The 18,055-nt window shown below is 48.5% G+C and overlaps 1 protein-coding gene across 2 annotated transcripts in view; it reads right to left on the reverse strand.

The window, feature by feature from the left end:
* Positions 1 to 18,055, reverse strand: part of Tgfbr2 (transforming growth factor, beta receptor 2) — an 89,065-nt gene that overhangs the window by 31,750 nt on the left and 39,260 nt on the right. For both annotated transcript variants that reach the window (XM_008766690.2, NM_031132.4), the window contains 2 exons: positions 13,180 to 13,348; positions 11,211 to 11,401 (listed from right to left, as the gene is read on the reverse strand). In XM_008766690.2, coding sequence (XP_008764912.1) covers positions 11,211 to 11,401; positions 13,180 to 13,348 — 360 coding nt within the window. The remainder of the gene's footprint in view (positions 1 to 11,210; positions 11,402 to 13,179; positions 13,349 to 18,055) is intronic.

Here is an 18,055-nt window from a genome sequence, read left to right on the forward strand (position 1 = left end):
AAGCATGGTCCAGAGAGCTAGCAAGTAAGGAGCACTACTCTATAGTCTCTGCTCGGTTCCTATTTGGGCTCCTGCCTTGACTTCCTTCAGTGATGGACTGTGCCCTAGAAGTATAAGCCAAATAAATCATTTCCTCCACAATTCACTTCAGTTACACCATTTATCACATTAGAAATCAAGCCAGAACAGTCCTGCTCAATCTATGTATTTTTGTCTAAGTATCTCCATGTATATATCCATGTATATGTGTGTATGTATGTGTGTATGAATGTGTGTGTATATATATATACACATACATACATATATCCATTCATAGACTGTATATGTGTGTGTGTGCACGTGTGTGTGTAAATGGTTAGGTAGCTAAATAGGAAGGTAGGTAGATAGAGGATAAAAAGGTGGGTAGATAGATAGACGTGTGTGTGTGTGTTTGTGTGTGAGTGTGTGTATGTGTGTGTGAATGTGTGTGTGTGAATAAGTAGCAAAGTAGGAAGGAATGTAGGTAGGTAGGTAGATAGATGATAGGTAGGTAGGTAGGTAGGTAGATAGATGATAGGTAGGTAGGTAGGTAGATAGGCAGAGAGGGTAAAAGTGGGAGACAGAGAGAGAATGCACACTCAGCTATTTTATTCACATATTCAGCTACAATTCACATATCTGGCTGCCATTGCCTGAATCTTTAAGCACCTTGTTGTCATGGTGCAGAATCCCTTGGCACCTTCCCATTCAAAGTGAGGTCCGGACCAGGAGCATGAGCACACATCAGCTAAGTGCTCGTGGAAAAGAAGAACCGCTGCCTCTGTTCTCAATTATCGCTATGCCTGAGTGTGCATTTGAACCTTCCCTAGGTGGCTCCTTCACACCTTAAAGGTGCTTCTGCACAAAGCTAGAGTAGGTTTCTTGCTGTTCTGCCTGAGACGGTGTATTCCTAAAACCCAGTCTCTTGGCGGCATCATTGGCCGAGTGCTGGCACGATTGTACTCGGACTGCCCAATGAGAAAACAACCCCCAAGAAACATTCTGGTCAATTAAACCAGCAGAGCAGTGTGGAATGAGATAGGATTCCCCATTCATCCTCTCAAATGAAAAGGAAGCAAATTCAAGCAAACAATTAAACATGATTTTAATTAAGCAACAGGAGTGGAAACTGGCTGGAGTCGCAGGACCGACTTTAACGGGTGCCGTGGCGACAGTGCTGGCTAAGCATGATGGGTAGATTTTTCTTTTCTTTTTTCTTTTTTTTCCCCAGAGCTGGGGACTGAACCCAGGGCCTTGCCCTTGCTAGGCAAGTGCTCTACCACTGAGCTAAATCCCCAACCCCTGCTGGGTAGATTTTGAGGATAATAAGGGAAAAGGCCCTCCCCCTGTGCACTTTAATTCCTACTGCAGATATGTCAAGCTGAGCTGTCTCTCAGCTCCCCTCCCTACTGGACAGTCTCCTCTGCATGAGTTTCTTCTTGACTCCCCTTTAAATAAAGTTTAGTCCAGTGCAAAAGCCTCCTCTGGCTTACTCCTGGGAGGTGGGGGCAAAACCTCAAGCAGAGAGCTATAATAGAGAGGCAGACCATTTTAGCCGTTCTTGGCACAAAGTCCAAATACTGGGACGTTTCAAAGTCACTCTTTATGGGGGCTGGGAGATGCCTCAGCTGATAAAGTGCTTGCATTGTTAAGTAGGAATACCTGTGTTCAACCCTCAGAACCCACATTAAGAAGCTGGGAGTGGTGGCCTGTGTTTGCAACCCCAGTGGCAGGGAGACAGCAAGACGTGGATCCCTGGGTTGGGGATTTAGCTCAGTGATAGAGCGCTTGCCTAGCAAGCGCAAGGCCCTGGGTTCAGTCCCCAGCTGGGGGGGGGGGGGGAGTGGATCCCTGGGCCTCACTGACCAGCCAACCTAGCCTACTTCGCAAGTAGCAGGCAAGTGGGAAACCTCATTTCAAAAAGAAATGATTGACAATGTATGAGGAATGCTGTCCTCTGGCCTCCACATGTACCCTGTGTCCACGCACGTGCACACACACGTGCCCGTGCGCGCGTGCGCACACACACACACATACACACACACACACACACACACACGTTTGATATTGGAGTTAGCAGTTAGGGAATTGGGGAAGGGGCTGATTCTCCACAGCACAGCTTGGACCTGAACTGTTAGCCTTTAAGCCAGAGACCCTCAAACAGTCTGCCATGTTAGGTTAAAATCTGAGCAAGACCAACTTGATAACTAGAGTAGTAGGTTGGAGCAGAAGCAACCGAAGACCTGCAGGGAAAAGTAACCTGACAAGAAGCATGGTTAGGTATTTCCACCTGCAGCACAAATGCCCAGGTTAGGAGTCGTACTCACCACAAAGTTAATGCCAACAGAGACAGAACGTGGTCATTTCTTCACCTACTAGCCCAGGGTTTATGCCCAGAAACCCCTTTTTATTGTTAACACTCTTAATTGGCAGGCTCTACAACCTCCTACAGGACAAGGCTGTGCGTGTGTGTGTGTGTGTTTGTGTGTGTGTGTGTGTGTGTGTGTGTGTATGTGTGTAGGGTTCCAGTTTGGATTAATAGGGGCTGGAAAAGCCACCTTGAATGTGGGCTGCATGCTGCTGTGGGCTGGGGTCCTGAGCACTGGGGATCTTTCCTTTATGCTCGCCGACCCAGGATATGCTGTGACCCAGCTGCCTTGGTCTGGTCTGGTCTCTCCAAGTTTTCCTGATTGCTTGCCTGTCTCCTGCCCGTGGGGGTGGGGAGGTGGGGGTGGGTTATCATCTCCAGGGAGCTGGGCTGGTACTGGAAAAGAATGTGCCCTGTAACTAACATCAGTGTCTTCAGCAGGACCAGGTAATGCTCGACACTTCACGCCCTAAACTGTGGCCCTATTGCCTGGGTACCTTCTCGGTCCTTGTCACCACACCCTTCATTCACACTCTTAAGGTTTGCCCTAAAGCCACGGATGCCTGTCCTTTGCAGACACAGGACCTCACTGAACTAACTTATAATTAGTTGAAAACAATCCTGTTCCTATCAGGATTGGCCAGTGTTGATGAGGCTTGCTTGCTTGCTTTCTCCTTAATCATAGACTGAATTTTGGACCCCTCTGTGTGAGTGGCCTCTACCCACTAAGGTCTCTCCATCTGGAATACACAGGGAATACAAAGGAAGACACAAGACTCTAGCAGAAAAGCCATTCTTAAGTCCATTGGTTTCTGGTCCATATTGGGATATCCTGGGGGCTTAGAAAATGTTCCTGATACCAGGTCCGAGACCAGTTAAGCCAGGACCTGCAGAGTTAATGTGGAATTTATGAAACCTGGGAGCTGAACACTGCAGCCCAGTCAGTTATATAGGCCTGGCTGGGAAAACAGGCAAAATGTAACAGCTAAGTTTCAGATCCATTGTGTCTGAAATGATACTATGTTAGGCTTGTCTGGAGTTGGAGTTACAGGCAGGTGTGAGGCACCTGATTTGGAGGCTAAGAACTGACCCTGCGTCCTTTGGGAGAGCAGCAAGTGCTCAGAACCACGGCGTAGTCCTTCCAGGCCCATATATCTTTCCTTAAACGAGAAAGACGAATGTAAACTGTTTTACTAAAAGTCACCATTTTTATAGAATGTAAACTGTTTTATTAAAAGTCAACATTTTTATAGTGTGTATACGCGTGTGGGCGGGACACACGTTTGTGTGGGAGCTGGTGCATGCCCATGAGACAAGAGTCCACCTGAGGTGTTCCTCAGGAGTTAGTTATCCACCCTGGTTTTGAATCAGTGTTTCTTGCTGGCCTGGAGCTCAGGAAGTAAGCTGAGCTGAGGGAGTGAGCCTAGGGGATTTTCCTGTCCTCCGCCCCACCTCCCCAGGGGTGCATTTGCAAAGCAAAGGGCACCACACTCAGGTTTTTAATGTGGATACTCTGTCCCTGGTCCCTACCAACTATCCTGACTGAGCCATCTTCAGCGCTGTTATATTTAACAGACACAATAAATAACCAGAGGGTTTACATAACAGTAGGCAGGAGCCGCTTCCTATCAGGAAGGACTTTCAAAGCCTGGTGGCTGGAGGGTGAGGAGTTCAGATTGCAAACCCTCTGGAAGTCAGCCTGGGCAGAGATAGAAACCAGTTCACAGACTTTGCCAGCTTCTTGGAGAATTTTTCTTAAAACCCATTACACAGCAGGAAGCTCTTAAAGTAGCCCCTACAGTTTCCCAGCAGCCATTTGGCCATCACCCACAGGCGTGGAGTTTTGTGGGACACATGTGGAGAAGTTGGGTGGAACATAAACTTAGAGCCACTGCAATAGCGAGCCCTGGGGTCCTATCCAGTGGGTGCATCCAGGGCAGGCTGTGCACCAGACGCCCTGTTCCCCGCGATGACTCATGGAGGACAGGGTTCTCTAAGTGCATGATCACAGCCCCCACTACCACCATAGCTACCTTCGGAACACCAGCCTGGGGGGGTGGGGGGAACAGTTTATGAAAAGGAGCTGTTTTACCTTGAGTTATTTCACATACAGCCTATGCTGGGCCTGACTGAGCTGCGGTGCAGTTTGTATATTTCTTTGTCCAGGCCGGTTGTGCTGGAGGATTTGGGGTAGGCTCTCTAGCCAAGGTTTGTTCACAGTCAGAGGCTCTCTCAGCTCTGGGTCAGCATTCAAGTGATGGAGTTGTCTTCCGGGAGACACCTGCACTGATTTCAACCCACAATTTTCTACATATTGGAACAATTGTTCTCAACCAAATTTTCAAACCTCTTCCTTCCTTCCTCCCTCCCTCCCACCCTCCCTTCCTTCCCTTCCCCCTTGTTTCCCCTCAATGCTGAAACACTCCTCTGAAAAGCGCCTGTTCTGAGGACTGAGGGCCCAGTCTGAAGGCAAACTGTAGCCCCAGGCTTACCACAGCGCCCGCCCCCAGCTCTTCTCCTGGCTTGTGTGCAAGACCTAAGGGGCCTGGGATGTAGCCCGGTTAGTAGAGTGCTTGCTAGCCCCGCATGCAGGGAGCCCTAGATTGGTTCCCCCACACTTCAAACACCAGGCTTAGTGGAGCAACATGTAAGCTCAGCACCTAAGAGCAGAGGCAGGGAAAGAGGAAGGCCAAGGTCAGGACTGGGACGGTGGGACAGTTAGCTCAGTTGGCAGCGCACCAGCTAGGCATTCGTGAGGTCGTGGGCTGGATCCTGAGTGGGTCATAAACTGGGCATGGTGGTGCAGGACTGCCATCTAGGCCCCCGAGGAGGAAAGGCAGGAGGGTAAGAAGTCCAAGGGCATCCTCCACTACATAAAAGACTCAAAACCAGCCTGGGCTGTATGAGAATCTGTCTGAAAACCGAGAACGAAAACAAAACAAAGACAAAAACAACACCCAAACCCCCTCATAGGCCAAACCCTCAATCTCTTCTAAGAAGCTGCTCGCCCAGTGCTGGGGCCGGACAGCCTCAACCTGAGTTTAGGGGTGCAGGGGGCAACACTTCCAAACTGCTCTCGCTTGGAAGGCCCTGAAGCCAGCCAAGTGTGCAAGGCATCTGGTGCACACAGAACGGGCTTACTGGATGGCGTGAAGCCCCACCGTTAAAGCTGCAACGGGCCCAGAGGGAACCAGCTGGCTGAGATGCACTGCTAGCAAAGTTAAACACAGACAGGAAACCACATGTCTGATACTGTTGGGGGGAGGGGGGGGAGAAAAAGGAAAAAAAATCATTTGTCTTCCTGCCAGCGTGAGGCTTGAAAACCGAAAGGCTATTTTAGTTTAAAAAGAAATTCTGCAACAATCGGAGAGGAAGAAACCAAGCACTGTGGTTAGGAGTCCTTGCTCTCTTTCCATCTCCCAGTACCTCAGGTGAACCTACGAGATGGCTCAAGTCTGCAGGCAACAGCCGCGTGCAGGACTGCAAAGCACACAGCTACGTGACACAAAGAGCAACTGCCCAACAGAATCATAAAGGTTGTGCTTGGGGTCAGAAGTGGTTTGGAAAGTCCTGGTTTCTTTCTTTAAAAATAATTACTTATTTTGTGTATGCATATGCGCTCTCTCTCTCTCTCTCTCTCTCTCTCTCTGTGTGTGTGGAAAAGAGCTTGAAATTTGAGAGAGCGAGAGAGTACACAGGAGAATCTGGAGGGAGGAAAGGGGAGAGGAAAATGATGTATTATAATTTCAGAACATAAATTATCATTTAAAAAGAGGAACAACAATCCCTAGGCAGAGAACATGTGGAACTTCTTACTTCCACCAGCAGAAGCACCCAACCTCCAGCCAGGTGCTGGATACAACCATATGTAGCCAAAAAGAGCCATTGTAAGCCACCCAACGCTAAATCATACACCTCCTTAGACCATGTTTGTTTTGAGATAAGGTCTCATGTAGCAGAGGCTGGCCTTGAACTCGGAGTCTGATCTTCCTGCCTCCACCTCCCGGGAGTTAGGATTACAAGTGAGGGCCAGCATTCTTGAGATTATGTCACGTTGGGGCTCAAACTCACGGCCTCAAACATGGTAGACAAACACTTTCCCAACTGAGTTATGTCCCCAGACATGATCACAAGATTTTCCTTTCTGCAATTTCCTTTTCTGAATCCACAGCAAAGTTCTCAGTCATGAGCTCCATACATGACCGTGCCATACTCGATGTCAGAACACGTGACTGGCACAGAAGTTAATGTGGCACAGCGTCCCTGACAGCCTTCTCTCCCACGATACCAAACCACAGCTATGATGACCTGTGTGACACACTGCTTTTCACCTTAACGCAGTTCAGATGGGGAAACATCAGGGCAGAGGAGAACTTACCAGTCTTCGTGCGTGCGTGTGTGTGTGTGTGTGTGTGTGTGTGTGTGTGTGTGTGTGTGTATGTGTATGAGTGTGTGTGCACTTGTATGGGGGATGGGGCATGTGTGTGAGCACATGCAAGCACACACACACACACACACACACACACACACACACACACGAGTGAGCATTGGAGGAACCCATCTTCCGTCACTCTTTCACTGTAGGCTCTCAATTTACCCCAGAGCTTGCCAATATGGCTGGCCTCAAACTGACTGGCTGATTTGTTAAGAGACATCGAGGGTAAAGGATTCTTTTTCCAGGCATGGCGGCTGGTAGATGCTTTTAACTCCAGCACTCTCGAAGCAGAGGCAAGTGGATCTCTTGTGATTTTTCGAACCAGCTTGGTTTATATAGTGAGTTCCAAACTAGCCAGAGCTACATAAGGATGTCCTATGTCCAAACGAAGAGTCCTATGGAATAGTCCCAGTAGGTCCTATGGAATAGCAGCAAGCAAGCTTAACTGCTGAGTCACGGTCAGTGACACCCCCTCTACACACACACCCTACACAAGGGCTTTCATGGTATAGTGTCCCGAAGGCCCTGTGATGAAGCAGATGCTAGAGACACTGAATGGTGCTCAAGAGCCCCATTCAGATGTGATCCTGGGCTGGGCCGCCCCATTCAGAAGCATACTCCTTACCAGGGAGGCACAAGTAAGACAGGAGTGCTCGATGGCGTTCTCTAGAAAAGCCACGCCCCTGTTGCAGATAAGAGCCGCTGACTAGTGGATCAGAGCTGACTGATGGTTGGGTTAGAGTGCTACAGGTGCAGATTGGAGATTATCTTAGGATATCTTCATTCCCCTTTCTCACTAACCCTAGGATCTGACCCGACATCCTTTGAGGACCAGGTAGAACCTTTGGAATGAGTGAAGTGACTTACAGACCTCTCGCTTTCAGCATCTCAGAAACTAACATGGCATCAGCCAGGGCCTGAAACCATCAGGACAGATTTCTCTGCCCTGCCATAGCCAGCCCACCTGTTGCTCGCCCTACACCCTACAATGTACTTACTAATAAATACCTCAATATTTAGCTGTCTTTTGTTCTAGAACTGTAAAAGGCTGGTGTAACCGTTTCCACTGGAACATATATTCCAGGCCAACCTGAATCTGTACTGCCAAGCCATACCCATTCCTCCTTGTCTCAGAATAAACTCTCTTATTCCTTCTAGAATAAAAAATGTTGTGTTGATTAGTTTGAGTTTTCTATCTGGTTTTTGTCAGCCTAACCCATGCTGAAGGCATGTGAGAAGAAAGAACTCCAACTGAAGAGCTGCTCCCATTAGATTGGCCTCTGGGCACGTCTTGATTAATTATTGATGCGGAGGGCTCAGCCCACCATGGTCAATGCCACCTCTGGTGGTCCTGGGTATATAGAAGAGCAGGCTAAGCATACTGGGAGAGGAAGACAATCAGAAGCAACTCCTCATAGCTTCTGCTTCAGTTCCCTGCCCTGGCTTCCCTCAGTGATGAACTAGTGATGGAACAGAAGCCAAATAAACCCTTTTCTCCTCAAGTTGTTTTTGGTCAATCTTTGTCCCTGCAAGACAAACCTAACTGGGATAGCAGTGTTTTTACAAAGGTGACCTCTGTGACAGCTGCCGGGGACTCCGGAGTCCTGACGATAACCCAGAGATGCAGTCAACAGCACTAAGCCGGGAGCATGGCGTGGCTAGGCTGCCCTGAGCAAGCTTTCTGTGGAAGTGAAGACTAGCTCGGAGCGCGATCCTTCCAGTCTCGCCGGATCTGAAAGGCACTGCAAGCCCTCCCACTCCCATTTAGCAGCTTCCTGCTGTGATCCAGAGTCAAAACAGGAACAAACGTACCTAATTTGTAATATTATCCGGCAGTGTAAGGGCTGTGGTTAGCTTTGATTGGAAATCCTAGACCCAGCATGCTCCCTTTGACTGGGGAAGGTAGGTGGAGAGAAAAGAGGCACAGATTAAAACAGAGCCAGCCTTTCCAGTGTGCCTGTGGTGTGGTGCCCGGGCTACTGGATGCTCTGTTCAAAGGGCCTGACTAGAGCTCAGCTGTGGAGCCCAGATGCTAGAACAGACTGGAAGGCAGACAACACTTGCTTTAACATCAAGGAGGTAGACAGTGAAGGTTCTGTGGAGCTCAGTGTCCAGTGCGCCCTCCTTGCTGAGTTCTGAGTCATCAAGAAAACTTGCCTCAGCAACAAGATGTGCTGGGGACAGACGCGGCTCAGTAGATAAAGCTCTTGCTGCCGCTCAGCATAGAGAACAGAGTTCAGATCACTAATACACTTGTAAAAGCTGGGTAGGCTTGGTGCCCAGAGTAATCCTGAGACTTGGGTGGTGGAGCAAGGGAGTCAGGAGTTCAAAATCACCCTCGGCTAGATATCGAGTTTAAAACCAGCCCGGGATACATAAGACTTCATCTAGATAGGAAGGAAGCCCAGTGGTGAGTTCTGAGTTCAGGGAGAGCCTGCCTCAGCACAGAAGGTAGAAAGTGATCGAGAAAGAGAACCGGTGTCACCCTTGGGCCTCCACGTGCATGTGTACACTCGTAGGCAGATGTGCATACACACACGCTCAGACACCACATGTACACATACAAAACACCAGAAACGAAACAGATAAATGTCTTGCAAAACTGGTGTGCCATCTTGCGGTCACAAGACAGCCAGCCGCTCCTGATGAACTCTCCCTTCCTACACCTTAGACTACTCTTCCGTCTGGCACCCATCAGGTTTTGCCTGATGGATGGCTGCCACCTGGCCACCATGACACCCCCTCTTCTAATTTGCATTCTCAATTTGGATGAGCACTGGGTAGGTTCTCAGGTCCTCCAGCTAAAGAGATCTTCGGAGAAGTCGAGGGAGAGTTGGGGACAGCTATGAGGAGTGGGCAGTTTTGGGCTAGTGTTCCCTCTGTGTCTGCCGCTCTCTCCTCCTCCTCTTGGCCAGTGCAGGATGCACTGAAGCCACCAGACACTTCCCAAAGCCTGCTTCCATGGGGGGGTGGGGGGGGAGATGGCAGAGCAAGCAAAGATCCCCTTTTTAAAACATTTCCAGACATTCCCAGCCTTTTGACAATATGAACTACAGAGTTCATGCTGGAGAACCATACGATCAGTCGCGCCCAAAGTAAAATAGTAAACAAATCGCGAAACACACCTCACAAGGTCTTAAGTAAGTCTATGATACTGCTTCGGTCTCTATCCGTAGCTATTCTGCCCTGCGTGGAGCCTGCAGGCTGCAGGCTGGGGATGCCTGGATGGCTTTCTGACTAGATGACAAGATCTCTCTGTAATCCGTCCCTTCTTCTAAAGGGACTGGCATGCAGCAGGTTAAAAAAGAGACCTGACTGTTTTGTCTGTCTGTCCATCTATCTGTCCTTCTATACATACAAACATAATACATACATACATACATACATACATACATACATACATCTAGAGGTTGAGGCACTGGAGTAACATCATGCCTTCAAACACTGAGGGCACCCAACACGCATACTTTAAAGGATTTGGGTCAAGGTCGTGGCTATTGATTTTAATTGGAAGTCACAAAACAAGATGGCGTGCCATCTTGCAGTCACAAGACAGCAAGGCAGGAAAAAAAAACCACCCAGATTTTAAAAAGCAAGACTATGAGCCCCAGTAGGAACTGTGCCAAAGGGCATGAGGGAAGCTCCTGGGGGTCAGAGAGAGGGTCTTTCTAGACCACGGAGCCCTTGACACGTCGTGTGCACTCCTTAAGCTCCAGCAGCTGTGTCTCTCATAGGCTGTTTTGTTTCAAGGAAATAGCAGAGGAATGCTATAGTAAAGGAATGCTAAAACCGCCATGATGTCGGAGAGTGACCATGCCTGCAATCCCTGTACTCGGGAGGCTGAGGCAGGAGGATACCAAATTTGAGGCCAACCAGGGTTGGACTCGGTGAATTTCAGGCTAACTTGAGCAGCACAGTGACTGTCTCAAGATAAATAAATAAAGATACAGGTCAATTAATTAACTAAAAGTATCTCAGTAACATAAGTGCATTCTTTATTTACCCATAGTTCTATAGAGAACGGAATCTTAGACCAGCCGGCCCAGGATAACCGATCATGCTGCGCTAAGAGATCTTGCCTCCAAAAGCAAGGTGCATGACTGCTAAGGAGTGACATCCAAGGCTGACTAATGGATATCATACACATGAGTGCAAACGTGCACATAGACTGTGCACGCGCCCACACACCTATGCACACACACACAGAGAAAATACAATTTAAATTATACTGATAACTACATGGCTGACAAAACTCCAGCTGCTGCAGATGTCCTGAGAATGAGCCTGGGGAACCATTGCTCTGGGGGAAAGAACTACTTGTCAAGGCCAGGTACAAAGATGGCTCCGAGGGATCAAATCTGACACTGTGACCCCGGGATGATTGCTCACCTTCATTAAAGATGATGTAATCGTTACACTCCTCTGTGTTACAGGAGCACATGAAGAAGGTCTCGCCTGCCCTTTTCTTTTCCTTCATGACGCACGTGGGAGAAGTGGCATCTTCCAGAGTGAAGCCGTGGTAGGTGAACTTGGGGTCGTGGCAAACGGTCTCCAGAGTAATGTTCTTGTCGTTCTTCCTCCTGGGGCGTTTGTTGAAGACGAGAGAGAGAGAGAGAGAGAGAGAGAGAGAGAGAGAGAGAGGGAGAGAGAGAGAGAGAGAGAGATGGAAAGAAGGAAGAATGAATGACCAGTCTCCGGATAGAACAATCAAGTCTGTGCATTCCTCAGGAGTGGTTTCCACTAACGGCAGTCACTTCCAGTTCCCCAACATTCTCGAGCTGTCCCAAACTCTCCTCGCTCATCTCCCTCCACCTTTTGCTCACCTCAAAGCCTGCTTATGATTATAAACAAGACAGCTCTCCTTGGGGAGAGCTCTACCTGAAACGTGAAGCATCACCCTTACTGGGGTCCTTAGAGAGGGGAAGCTGTGGAAAAGAGAATTCCCGGGGACCTGGGTCATTTTAAATCTCCCACTCCTAGGGCGCCACAGGACCACGCTGTGCCTCTAGCTGGTGCGGCAGAGTCCGTGTCCTGACCAACCAGAGAGTTCTTAAACAGGCTTCCTAGGGACATGGTTGTAGGTCTTTTTCTTACCTTTGGTGTGCATGTCTGTGGACATGTGCATGTGGAGGCCAGAGGTCAATCTCCAGTGCTATTCTGCAGATGTCCCTGCTGATTATTGAGACAGCGTCTGTCTGTCACTGACCTGGAACTTGTCGATTTAGCTAGACTAGCTGGCCAGCAAGGCCCGGGCATCCTCTCCTCTTGTCTCTGCTTCCAGAGCACTAGATGATTCTAGGAATCAGACTTAGGTCCTCTGCTTGTGCGGCAAATCCTTTACCGACTACCGAGCCATTTCTAAAGCCCATGATCTGTTTTTCCTGCCTGATGGTCACAAGTCACTCTTTGTGTGCGGGGTGGGAGCAGGGACACATTTCATGCCAATGGCTGGTCCCAAAAACAAAATGGGAAGAAAGATCCTAAATAAAGAAATGCAAGTTCCTGAATTTGAGAAAGGGGTGGGAGGGAAGACAAATAACTCTGGAGAGGATGGCAGGGTGTTCTTCCTTTCCAGAACAGAAAAATAGGAGTGGTTTGTGCTGCGGGAAATGGGTTCTCTCTTTGTCATGTTTTGCATGTTTGGAGACTAATTTGGCCACCAGCAGGGCATATATTTTGAGAAATGCCAGGCGATTGGTTCTCCATGCACATCACATTTATTTAAACGTTAATTTGCCAATTATTTTAATCTTCTGCGCACCTCTGAGTGCCTGCATGTGCACCACATTCATGGTGACTGCCAGGGGAGGCCAGAAGAGGGCATCTCATCTCTTAGAAATGGAGATACAGGAGGTTATGAGCCACCATATGGATGCTGGGAGACGAAATGAACCACCTGGGGGTTAGGGGTTCAAACACAGGAGCCTATGGGGTGACATTTCATATTCAAACCCCAAGATGAGGCATTCTGATAATATATTTAATAACTGATGGGGGGGGGACAGGAACATTGGTATCTGTATTTGGGGTTGGGAGGGCAACGGACAGTGACTCTTGCCGTGAGCACACACGACTCAGAACGACAGATAACAAGGTGTTACGGTTTGAATGGGAAACACGCCCAGCAGGCTCAGGTCAGGTGTATGAATGCGTGATGTCCAGGTGCTTCAGTGTCTGCTCCCCACATGCTGATACCAGAGGACTGTCAGCCATGTCTTTTCCCTGCGTGTTGGACTGTATCCCCCTAGAACCCAAAACGAGCCTTCCTCCTGAGGCTACCTTGGCCAGGTTTTGGTCACAGCATTGTCCACAGTGATCTGGAAAGCAAGCCCCCTCTCTCCAAAGGCCCCCTTCTTACCACACGGCCACGCAGACTTCCTGCGGCTTCTCACAGATGGAGGTGACGCTGCAGTTGCTCATGCAAGACTTCTGGTTGTCACAAGTGGACAGTGTCACGTCGCAAAACTTGCACAGCTGTGGAAGCTTGACCGCACCGCTGTTGTCACCCGCCATCAGATCGCTGTTAACTGAGGAGAGGGAAAGAAAGAGCAAAGGTTATCCCACTCTCTCACGGCCTGAGTGTGGTCCCAAGAGAGAAGCAATTCCTGAAACCTGTCCTCTCACCTCTGCACAAAGGACATGGCGTGTGTGTCGATCATCCGTAGTAAATAAAGGAAAGAAGATGGAGAAAGGTACTTAAAAAAAAAAGGTCTCTCTTCAGAGGTAAGAGTTCCCGGATGCACGCACACATGCATGCCCATTGTGTGGTAGTGGTGACACAGATGTACAGTAGCTTGTGTGGTAGTGGTGACACAGATGTACAGTAGCTTGTGTGTTCTGTCCACGGTGGGCATAAGGCATGTTTTCCATGAAAACCTTATCAATCAATAAACAAACAGATTGTCCCCCTGCCCTAGGTGTCCCAGGTTCTCTTGAAGAAATTCTGGTTCACTGGGGCTGGGTATGAGGTTCAGTTCCTAAATCATGAAACTGGGAGTTCCATCCTCGAAACTGTCTAAGTTGGGCGTGGTGGTGCAAACCTGTGATCCAAGCCCTTAGGAGGTAGAGGATGGAGGTCAAGAGTTCAATTTTATCCTCTGCTATATATTGACTTTAAAGCCAGTCCAGGGTACATCAGACCCTGTCTAAAATAAACAAGTAAATAAATCAGACCAGGGCAAGGGGAACCAATTAGAGGTGTGCACATTAAGACGGAGACACTAGAAAAGTCATTGCCCAAGTAGGCAGAGCAGTCACCACCACAGTGAAATGCAGAGGCGGCAGAAACAGACGCTAACAGTTGAGCTGATGTGGTCCTAGAGAGGCTACTATCCCCTCCAAGGTGAGGAATGAGGGATGAGGAAGTGATGGGGGTTGTGGTAAGAGATGTAGGGGGCCACTAGCAGGTCCTCAAGGTGGAGTCAATTTTCCACGTAGAAGAGTGAAGAAGGGGCTGAGGGCAATGGTGGAACCATTCCTTGTGCAAAGGCCCTGACAGTCACCCCGGTTCCAGTTCCGTCATCTCTCAGTCCTCATCTTGGAGGGTATGACAGCCTCCCTAGAAACACATCAGCTTAATCCTCGGTGTTTGTTTCCGCCACCTTTGGTCTCTGATTAAATGGCACTCTTCATCCCAAAAATGGGCAGCTAGGAACCGCCTAAAGCTTCTGTTTTATTGTGGGTCAAACGATGTGGGTCACACGCTCCCATACAGCCTGTCCGCCAACATTCACGTTTCCAGGAGCCTCCGTCTACCTTGTTCAAACACTGTCGGTCCAGTGTGTCAAAGAGCATCCGCCACATAGACCCACATAGAATCTGTGTTAGTTCCTTTTCCCACTGACCAAATACCCCGGAAAGTAGCAACTTAAAGAAGGAAGGCTTCGGCTCATGGTTTGAGGGTATGGTCCACCACGGTGAGGCCTGGCAGCAGCACTGGGAGGCAGTTGGTGACATGGTATGTTGTCAGTAAGCAGAGAAGGACTGAGTTTGTTAACAACAGCTTGCAGTTGATGGGGTGCAAGGCTGCTATGCACTCTGGGAAACTGAGAGGAGTTAACACGTATTCTTTGCTGCACTAGGATTGGACACTCGGGCTGTGTGTGGCTGTAGGACAGATGCCTGTCCTGAGGCAAATGGGAAGGACTTCTGCAAGAGGTCTCCTTCAAGAGGTCTGAGAAGGGCCTCACATTCTCTCCCTATGTTAGCTTAACTCCTGCCCAGAGGGTACCAGCAACATTTCACCCTGTGACCTCCTTTGTTGCCTGGGCACAACACCTGTTTCCTGGGTCTCTAAAAATACAAACTTATATATTTAAGACTTGCTTTCTTGTGGTGACAGTAAACATAGAAGAAGAAGAGAAAAAAAAAAGCAAGCCCATTCATCCCTTTCAGGCCTCTAGTTTATTTCAGGAAGTGTATTTTTAGGTAAGAAACTATTTTGAAATCCTCAATGTCTTCCAGACCATTCTCTGCTTAGCTAAAAATATAGGCATCAATGGGCTCTGAACCTTGTTTAAATTTGGTATCAACATAACAATAGATGATATACTATTTTTTCTGCAATGGTTATGTTTGGATCCATTTGTGAAACAATTCATTCGATCCCTAAGATTTTCCTACAAGATAATAAAGTAAAGAAATAGGAAACTGTATTTCCTACGGTCAGAATTTATTTTTTCCTCTTGGTACTGGGTGTGTTGGGAATAAACATTATTTGCTGGCTGAGGGATCGGGAGGGGGGGCCTCCGATGGTCTTCTCAACAGATAATGAAGTCTTTGGGCGACAGAATTTAGCCATTCAGCCTTCTAACATTTTAAGATCTTAACCTAGATCGGTGGTCAGCAGCTTTTGCCACTGTGGAGAAGACGGTACGACAAACTGCAAAGCTTGGTTGGATTTCAGATGTCCTGGCTGAATGCTTTTGCTCTGAAGGTGGCCTAGGCCTTGGGTTTCTATGAGAATGGCCCCCATAGGCTCATCGACTTCAATACTTGGTCCCTAGTTGGTGAAACTCTTTGGAAAAGACGAGGAGGGTAAGTTTGGTCTTGGAGGGACTGGGTGTGGTGGGATTTGAGGTTTAAAAAGCTACCAGCGATCTCAGTGTGCTTCCTGGCTGCTACCTGTGGATCCAGATGTGAGCTCTCAGCTAACCCTACCACTATGTCTTTGTTCCACCATTACGGACTCTGGCCCGCTAAAACCATCTAAAGCCCGATTAAATACGTTCTTACATAAGTTGTTGTAGTCATGGCAATGGATGTCTCTATGCTCATGTGGGTGTGGGTACCTCTGAAAGTCAGAAGAGAGAGCTGGAGCCCCTCCGGAGATGGAGTTACAAATGCTTGTAAGATTTATGAGTTCTGGGAACTGAATTCCAGTCTCTGCAGAAAAACTATGCACTCTTAACTCCTGGACAGTCTCCAGTCCCCAGGCCTCTGGATTTTTTTTTTTTTTTTGAGGTTACACAGATAATAGTGTGCAATGGAGACTAAGATTACCGAGCTAGAATTAATCGAGGGGAAAAGTTCACGACAAACACACATCAAGGGGCCACCAAATCGAGGTGTGGACAGGGGTGAGTGCCTAGGGCTGGTGCCTGGAAAACATGCCTAAGAGGAAAGAAAGAGAAGGAGCCATCAAATATTTAGGGAGAGAAAGAAAAGGAAGAAAAGGGAGGAAGGAGGAAGGGCGAGGGGGTAGGAAAATGGGAAGGGGAGGGAAGAGAAGGGGAGGGGAGGGGAGGGGAGGGAAGGAGGGAGGGGGGACTAGGAGAGCAACTCAGAAAGCTCCTGATGTTCTGTGCCTGAGCTGACCGGACCACCATGCCTGCTGCCCTCCAAGGAAGGCTGAGAAAGTCTTTCCATTGACCCTTGAGAGAAAGGCGAACAGCACCCCACACTCACTTTCGGAAGTGCGGGCAGGTGGAAGGGCAGTAGGTAAGGGGACCGAATACTCAGTGTCAGCTGGGGGCATACTTTGTCCTTTATTTATTTCATTTTCCCATCATTACAGCAAAAGGTGCCCTTGTCTAGGTTTGGTTGGACTATTTTCTTTCCTCCTCCTCCTCTTCCTCCCCCTCCTTCTCCTCCTCCTCCTCCTCCTCCTCCTCCTCCTTCTCCTCCTCCTTGGGTTCCTTTATGAAAACCTTACAAAAGGCATGATCGATTCAATTCACCCTGGCCTGGTAACCCCTGACAGAGGTTAGCTGACAGAGATCACTGTCCACTAACAATATCATGGGTTCCCGGAAGCCTATAAACCTTCAACCTTTCCTCTAGGCCAATACTCTCTTCCCCGTGTGTGACAGCAGCCCTCTGGCTTTTTGTGTCACTGTTTGGCTGGACAGACACTTTCAGACTACAGCACTATTTGTCAGTTGTGTTGGCCTCACGTCGTTCTGATAGAAGCCTCGTGAACTCACTCTGGAATAGGGAGCAGGACGACACCAGCTTTTTTTGTTCAGGTCACGATCTCAAGAGGTTCACATGCCCTGGCAGCAACAGGTGAATCCCCAAGCCTCCCTCTGTGTCCTGAAGACTTCCTGAGGTCGTGAGGACAGGTGGAGGGAGGCAGTCGAACTGCATATGCCCGTCCCGGTCCCTAGGAAGAACCTGTGCCAGCCATGTCCTTAGCATCGAGCAGTGATTCTTATGCTTAATCTGTGGTGCTTCAGAGGCCAATGGAATGGCACTGCCGGGAAATGCATCTAGATCAACAGCTAGGGACAAAGATATAACTCTAAACGAACCCAAGACATTTCTCCTGGCCAGAGGAAGGAGTGGAGTCTGTTCACTGTTTGCACTGCAAACAGGAGATCCTGACTTCAGTCCCCAGACTGTAGGCTTAGACCACAAGTTTCCACTTCACCAAGACCCTATGTAAAGACACAAAACAAAACAACAGGAACAACTGGCTAAGATGACATATGGCTGTCTTTCTATGGCTGGGATGGCTGTGACAGGTGGAGACCTGGGATCCCTGGCCAGCCAGCCTAGCTTAATTGGTGAGTTTCAGATGAGAGACCTCACTTCGAAAATAAAGCAGAAGAGGTGTGTGTGTGTAAGTGTGCGTGTGTGCGTGTGTGTGTGTGTGTGTGTGTGTGTATGTACGCACTTGTTGTACGGTTTCCCCATGTATACACATTAAAAAAAAACAAAAAATAAATAAATAAATAACAGCAAACCCCACCAAGACAGCCTAACTTATTCTTCAACATCCTCTAATCAAAATT

The sequence above is a fragment of the Rattus norvegicus genome, chromosome 8, assembly GCF_036323735.1.
Source record: "Rattus norvegicus strain BN/NHsdMcwi chromosome 8, GRCr8, whole genome shotgun sequence".
Taxonomy (NCBI): domain Eukaryota; kingdom Metazoa; phylum Chordata; class Mammalia; order Rodentia; family Muridae; genus Rattus; species Rattus norvegicus.